The sequence below is a fragment of the Carcharodon carcharias genome, chromosome 7, assembly GCF_017639515.1.
Source record: "Carcharodon carcharias isolate sCarCar2 chromosome 7, sCarCar2.pri, whole genome shotgun sequence".
Classification (NCBI taxonomy): domain Eukaryota; kingdom Metazoa; phylum Chordata; class Chondrichthyes; order Lamniformes; family Lamnidae; genus Carcharodon; species Carcharodon carcharias.
In genome coordinates, this window is record NC_054473.1 from 54,984,256 (window position 1) to 54,992,256 (window position 8,001).

The 8,001-nt window shown below is 38.6% G+C and overlaps 1 protein-coding gene across 1 annotated transcript in view; it reads left to right on the forward strand.

Annotated features, from left to right (window-relative positions):
• LOC121280154 (microphthalmia-associated transcription factor-like) overlaps nucleotides 1–6,060 on the forward strand; it is a 317,345-nt gene extending 311,285 nt beyond the window's left edge. The window contains exon 10 of the mRNA XM_041191849.1: nucleotides 1,141–6,060. Coding sequence (XP_041047783.1) covers nucleotides 1,141–1,530 — 390 coding nt within the window. The 3' untranslated portion in view covers nucleotides 1,531–6,060. The remainder of the gene's footprint in view (nucleotides 1–1,140) is intronic.
• Nucleotides 6,061–8,001: the final 1,941 nt, after the last annotated feature.

The window sequence follows — 8,001 nt, forward strand, 5'->3', positions numbered from 1 at the left end:
TGGGCTGGGTGGTCAGAAGTCTGTGGTCCGTGGGGTCGGCCTGTGACTTTACAATAGTTACTCAGAAGTTAGAAGAAGTTTTAATTCTTCTAACTTTTTCTGAGTAACTATTGGTATAACCCCAGTGGAGCCACCCGAAGTTTGCAAGTTAAATCACATTTTTGGATGGTTCCCAGCGCAGCGCAATTGTCCAGAGGAAGTGTGCACTTCTGGGCAATTGCTGTGCAAACCCTTACCTGAGAACTTCCCAAAAAGATTTCCCAGCACACCTTTGGAGGTCCCCTCACTGCCCCAAATCCAACTTTAGGGAACTTGGAAGTTACAAACCATTTTTTTTCAAAATCATGAGGACCTGTATGGGGTCACCCTTAACTTTCGTAGCACTAGTGATAAATGCCCTAGCTTCCCAAGTCTCTCTTCATAATTATAACCCCTCACAGTCCTAATGTTAGTGTGCTCAAATTCTTCCATTACTTTTATATCCTTTATATAATAGGTGCTTAAAACTGCATACAATACCCCACCCTAACTAATATCTTGCATGCATTCAACGTTTCCTCTTTGTATTTGTAATCCTACGGGCCTCGATTTTGTTTATCTTTGTTAAGGCCTTATCCACTTGATTTGTGTACCAGCATAGCAAGATTCCACTACCCCAAGCTTTTATCCCTCAATTCTGACATGGGATAGCAAATATGAGCAGCCCCAAAAAAGCCCTGATTAGAACTCCACTCATCATGGTTTCGGTTGAGAATTTCCTATTTATCAATTCACTTTGATTCTTGCTTTCCCAGGGTTATATTTCCTTGTGTCCGTTAATTCCATAATCTTGGCATGTCAACCTTCTTTCAGTGTTAGTATCCTCTTTCCTGACTCATAATGTTCGACCACAGTCCAGAAAACTGAATACATTGTCTGAACTGACACTATAGGCTAGCACTGACCACCCTATTGTAAGGTAAACTATTAATCATTACTGTAATAAATCAGTGAGAGAATCTTTACAATGAAGTAAGAAAAAAAAATCAAGGAATCTGGGAATTGAGTCTCAATCCACAATTTTAAGTTGAGTAAGAAAAAAATTACACTTCGACAGAATCAGTCTATTTTTTGAACTTGATTATTGTGTTTAATTCTTAGGAACTTGAAATGCAAGCCCGTGCACATGGATTGCCACTTGTTAACCCTTCTGGCCTCTGCTCACCTGACCTTACCGGACGGAACGTTAAACTAGAACCAGTAAATGATGAGTGCCACAGTGATAGCTTGCAGCACCACTCAGACCTTCCTCGCACTACCACGCTGAATCTTGCTGATGGAACTCTCACCTTCAATGATAACCTTGGACATGCTGGCACCTACAATGCTCCCACAAAAATGGGTTCTAAGCTAGATGATATTCTGATGGACGATACTCTGTCCCCTGGGGAAGCTACTGACCCACTCCTATCATCTGTATCACCTGGTGCTTCAAAGACAAGCAGTCGGCGAAGTAGTATGAGCGTAGAAGATAGTGAAAATGGGTGTTAGCAAGAAAAAAGCCTTTTTTAAATCTCCATCTGATACTTCAGTTTTCCTTAAAGTTCTCTTTGTGTTTTTTATTTAGCTTAAAAAACCCTCTTTTGCAATGGTAAACCTATTTATCAGTCCAATAAAGAGTTTAAGTCGGCGGAATAAATAGAAATAAATGGAAGCATTGGAAGAGCAGAGGCGTATCTGTCTACAGAAAGACAGGAAACTGTTAAATGACAGATAGACAGAGCAGGCAATGATGACACTCAGAAGGTAGAAGACAAAGTAGCCCTTTGGGAAGGTAGATGGTTGATTTTATTTTGAAGTCACTTAAGGCCTTTAAGTAAATGTAGGAAAAAAAATCAATGTACCCTTTAATTTGGGCAAATATTTTCTATTGTCTGTTTCTTAACTTTTACATATATTTTAATTCATTTTTACAGCTGGTTTCGATTTTGCATGACCTGTACGCATTGATTTGTTTTCATGCTAGTCCTTTGACATTTTTATTTTTTATTTCTGAGTATTTAGTTGTATGAATGTGCATTTACTGAAGGGTACTAGTATTCAGTAGGACAATACTTAATATTTCTTCAGTACGTTTTTAGTGAAGGGTTTGGTGCATTGGCCACAGACACTTAAGGAAGCCAGGACAAGACATTTTTAGTGAAATGTCTGCATATTTTGTATATCTAAATTCAATCTTATTTAGACATGTTTTTAAATTAACTTTGAAAATAAGAGCATTACTTGTTCAGAAAACATGATTGTAGTTAACTATATCTAAAGTGATGCTTTAGTAGCTAACATGATGTGCTATTTATTTTATTTTTAAACAGTAGGAGTGTAACTATTAGAAGAAAATGTGCCGTGTGTAGTTGGAACTCGACCTTTTAATCCTCTAATGATACCTCTTCTGGTAGTAGATCTACATGTTGAGTCCTTTAGCATTGCAGCATGCTAAAAAAGAAAACAGCTTACTGCTTATGAAATTATTACTTGATAATGTACATGCTCTTGATGAGGTTATTCGGATAATCTTGCTGATTGTTTGACGTCTGTCAAGGTAATGGCCAGTTCAGGGTATTTATGAGCTGCGTTGCTCATGGTGAGGGAAGCGGAGGAGATAAACTGCATTGCATTGTGAGGCAAGGTGAGGGGGAGGACAAAATTAAGATGAGACGCACAGTTTTTTCTGTGAGTGAAAATTAATTTCTAATTCACAAGCAAATACGCCAAAATAGATGTAGATAGTCTTAGTCTTGAGCAAGATAAATTGTGTGTTCTACAATAAATTCCTTTACATCTCATTCACAATTTTGCAGTTGTAAAATTTGTAGAACATAATATAATATATGGAAATGTTTGGTGAGAATGATTATTTACCGTTGTGTATTGTGATGTACTCCACTCACCCCTGCCACAGCAGATTTATAGTGATGATCAAGAAAGGACTAGCATTCTGTCAGAGCAAATCAATCAACTGATCATCACAATGATTGGAATAACCCTATTTTAACTACAACAGTGTTGTAAGAGTAGAAATATGATGCTACATCATCTACTTTGTTGTAGATCTATGCAATTTCAGTAGATGTATTTGCATTGAACTGTGCCTAGGTAATTATTTTACACTCATACCATTAGCTGTGTGAAAGGTGTGAAGAAGAGAAGAATTTTTAAATAGGTTTAAATTTATGATGTACTGTATGTGGCAGCGGAACATGATGAATTCAGAATGAAGTGCCTTAAAATCGATTGCTAAGTCTTTTGGATATGCACTGACTGAAGGGTGTAATACGTGAGGGTTTGGCCTGTGTACAAGTATATATGACTTTGCTTGCTGCCTGAATTCAGAATGTGAGCTTCCAATTTCTTTGATGATATGATTCAAAGTTTTATTGACATTGTGCCACCCTTCTGTGTAACTAACCTCAAGAGACTGCTTTTACGTTTAATCTGAAGGGAATTGACTACACAGCCTAGTTCTGCCAAAATCCTGGGATAGGAGAAAAGTATGCAATACTACATGTTAAGTTGAAAGCAATAATTCTTGTTAAACCTTTTCAAAACAGCAAGTGGAGAAAAATAGGTGAAATAATGAAAGATAAGCACAACAGCCATGCACTTATGGGGATGCGATTTGAAATAAAAGATGCACTTGATAGTTTGGAGAATGTTGGTTTAGCTGTTAACAAATTATAAAACCTGTGTTTCTTGAAAAGTAGCTTAAAATACTGCCTTTTAATGAACTAATTGATACTGTAATGTGATATTCATTTGCTGCCAGATGCAGCATGATTTGTGTATGATCCACTGGAATGTAAATCACAGACTATAATTTCTGTTCTGTTTTAACCCTGGCCTCACTATAATAGAAGATGCACAATTATTGGCTGTAGTTTGTCTTTTATACTACAAGGGAACCTGACCATTTAACCAATGAATACCATTGGAGTGGCCAGCATTTTATGTGATTAATAATCACGCACCATAAATTGAAAATTATTGTGGTTGTTGGAGGCCAATCATGTCAGCCCCAGGATATCACTGCAGGCAAGTTCTTCAGGGTATTGTCTTAGGTCCAACCATCTTCAGCTACTTCATCGCTGATTTGCCCTCCATCATAAGGTTAGAGTGGAGATGTTCACTGATGATTGCACAGTGTTCCGTTCCATTAGAAACTCCTTAGACACTGAAGCAGTCCCTGCCCACATGCATCAAGAACTGGACAACATACAGGATTGGGCTGATAACTTGTAAGTAGCATTTGCATCACACAAATGCAAGGCAATGAACATCTCCAACAAGAGGGAATCTCATCATCTCCTTATGACATGCAACAGCATAGCCATCACTGAATCCCTCATCAGTTAGAATCAAAATCCTGAGGGTTACAAGTGACAAGAAACTTTGGACTAACCGTATAAATATTGCGGCTACAAGAGAAGGTCAGAGGTTAGGAATTCTACAGTGGGTAACTCACTCCCTGACTCCCCAAAGCCTGTCCACCATCTACAAGACACAAGTCAGGAGTGTGATGGAATACTTTCCACTTCCCTGGACTGGGAAGCTTGATGCAATCCAGGACATAGCAGCCCACTTGACTGGCACCCCATCCACCACCTCAAACATTCACTCCTCACAATCAGTACACCAAGGCAGCAGTGTGTACCATTGACAAGATGCACTGCAACAACTTACCAAGACTCCTTCAACAAATGCTCCTCCTTCCAAACCCAGGACCTTGAGCACCAGAAGAACAAGACAGCAGGAACATGGAAACAACATCACCTGCAAATTCCCCTCCAAGTCACACAACATCCTAACTTGGAAATATATTTCCATTCCTTCACTATTACTGGGGCAAAATCCTGGAACTCCATCCTTAACAGCACCATGGGTGTACTTACACCACATGGAGTTGGGTGGTTCAAGAAGTTGGCTCACCAACACACTCGCGAGGGTAAGTAGGGTAGGGCAATAAATGCTGGCCTTACCAGCTACCTGCATATCCCATGAACAATTTTTTTTTTTTTAAAGTTACACCACCTGATAATTATGTATCTTCTGTATATTTTGGCTCATTTTCATATTTATGCCACAATTATTGTGCCATGAAAAGGACCCTGTGAATCTTTAAATAATATGCATTCAATATAACTATACACTGGCTATCCTACAACCTAGTAATACATAGAGAAATGCAAAATGTGATACCCAGGTTTACCTGGGGCCTAAGCCACAGCAACAGAAACTGTCTGACTCCATTACTCAATGTTTCTGGCTATTTGTATTGGTTTACCTCACTTAAAATCATTACTAAACTAAAATAAACCAACACTTTCCCAAAAAAATGGTCTGAGGTGCTGTAATTTGCCTATACTTTTGTGTCATGGAGAAAGTAAAGTGTGTTTGTGAAAAATGCAACCCTTTATGTTATACAGCTTTGTTGCGTGTGGGTTAGGAAATCAAATCTCTTGAGTACTGTTTTCCTGGGATTCCTCCACAGCATCAGAAGCCAGTGCTATAGTATAAATGATGACTATTGTGTACTTATTGGTGTATTCCTATCCAGAATATCTCTTTCTACATTGTGATTTCCATCCGCAATTAACACTCAAGTCTAAAAAATATTAAATATTGTGTTAGTTTCAAATTGCACAAAATAGGGTAAAAAGCACAGTAAATAAAAAAAGGTGTGAGTTGCCACTTATGAAGATAAGTTCGAAAGGCTTCTTTATAGCTTCAGCACCTCTACATAGATTCCAGGTTCAGAGACTATTCTCTGAGGTTCTTCTGTTACATAAATTATAAGCAACAATATTGTGACAACATTTAATGAACCTGAAACTGCAGCTTCTGATTGTTACTTTTGTAAATATATTTGTAAGTACACTTGATGGAATAGTACCTGTGGTTAGTTTTTAAGTTTCAAAATTTTTACTTTTTGCCAAAAAAATTTTACATTATTATTGTATAGAATTGGTTAATAACATAGTTACCAACACATTTAAATAAAGGGCATCAAAAGATTGCCTTTCTCTTCTTGTGTTCGTTTCTGTCATTGTGTATTCAAATTTTTTTATATTGTGGACGATTAAGACTTTCTATTATGAGGACAGCTCATTTTTTTCTGGTTGCATAAGTAATTCAGGATTAGTTTGAGCTACAGTAATCTAAATTCAGTTTCCACATATGTGCCAGTGTCACTGACCAAGTCTAAATAGAACCTCTACCCAACACAAGGCCTCATAGCTATCCATAGTTCCTTTAAGGCACTGATGAACCTTGGAAAACTGAGGGCTGGACTTTGTTTCTTGGCAGTGTGAGGGAGCCAGAATGGAAACTGAGTGGTCAGCTCGCTCTCAGCCCCGCTGTCTCTGCTTACTCAATCAAGCATCAGATGGCCAATTAACAGCTGTCAAGCAGGAAGGAGGCCAATTATTGGTGCCAAGAGGGGCTCCACACCCAACTGGCATTGTAGGCTGGACATCATGCGGCATAGGACTACTGCCGCGAGCAGGAAATCAGTCAAAGCTGGAATTGCAAAGGCCCCCTGCTCTCAATCGTTCTTTATTTTGTTCTGAAGACTCAAAAACATAAAACATGGCATTAAAAATCACACAGATGCTGCCACCTTCCTCAGCAGAATCTACTGTTACATTCAACCATGGTCCCAGTGGCAGGCCTTTTTACCACACTTGCGCCACCATGTTATAGCTGGTGTAAAAAAATCTCCCAACTGTTCCTTGTCCAACACTTGAAAAATGCAGCTAGCAATGATAAGTTGCAGACGATTGAGTTGTTAAGTTTAATAGCTTGTTAATTAGTGATTTGCCGATTCCCATAATTTGAGAGACTGGCATGATTCCGTCATATTGCCGACATGATGTCATTGCACTAAAGTTTTCATCATGGTTTGGGGGGTTGGGGTGGGGGGGGTGGATGTGCACCTGATTTGGACACCTGAAATCCAGTTCTGAACCTTCTGATTATATTCACAGCCCTCTAACACCAATGTCCTGTGCGAAATAAACTGAAATGGAAAAATTTAATTTAGGTTGTTGGTTTATTTTCCATGGCATGTGATCTTCTGCATCATTTGCAAGCCTGATGGGCGGGACCTTTCGATTAGGACAAATTTCCATTATCCAGTAGGGATGATTACCTTTATTATGGTGAACAAAAGAGCTTCCACTGTAACTAATGTTCCACTGTTTTCTGCTGTTTTGTCATTAATTTAGCAATGTTCATCTAACTTAAGACTCTTACAAGCTAGACCAACTGATGTTCTGGTATCCTGCTTCTTCCAAACGCTGTCTTCTGGCAAATGGATTTGAGTTCTGAATAGAATTTAAGCTAATTAACTTGCACATTTGTGCTTTTAGCCATGTAAATAAATATTACTCCACATGCCTTTTTCAAAATCATTTTGTTCCATCTGTGATATTTTGGTAGGAAATGCATTTGCTTTAAGTTGGTGCCATTGAAATACACATGCACACACACATTACTTTTAAGTAGCTTTAAGAAGGTTTGCTCATGATGGACTTGCAGGAGTGAAGGAGAATTCAATTTTACTGTAAGCAAGATAATTTAGCACCTCAAGGGAAATTTCTTAATCTGTCACAGATGCGCCCTTGAATGAGACAGACTATTTTGAGCGAGTGTGAACAATTAAAGAGGAAATTGAAGAGCCGTTAAAGAGCTAATCAGTAACACTGGCTATTGAGGTCACAGCTCCTAATTTTTGTGCTCCTAACATAGCAAGCATACTCAACCTACCATCCCATAGCACATTGTAATTTCTTTAAAAGGTCAATGGAATTTGTAATTTTTAAACAAAATCCTGGAACTCCCTCCCTAACAGCACTGTGGATGTACCTACACCACAGGGACTGCAGCGGTTCAAGAAGGCAACTCACCACCATCTTCTCGAGGGCAATTAGGGATGGGTAATAAATGCTGGTCTAGCCAGCGATGCCC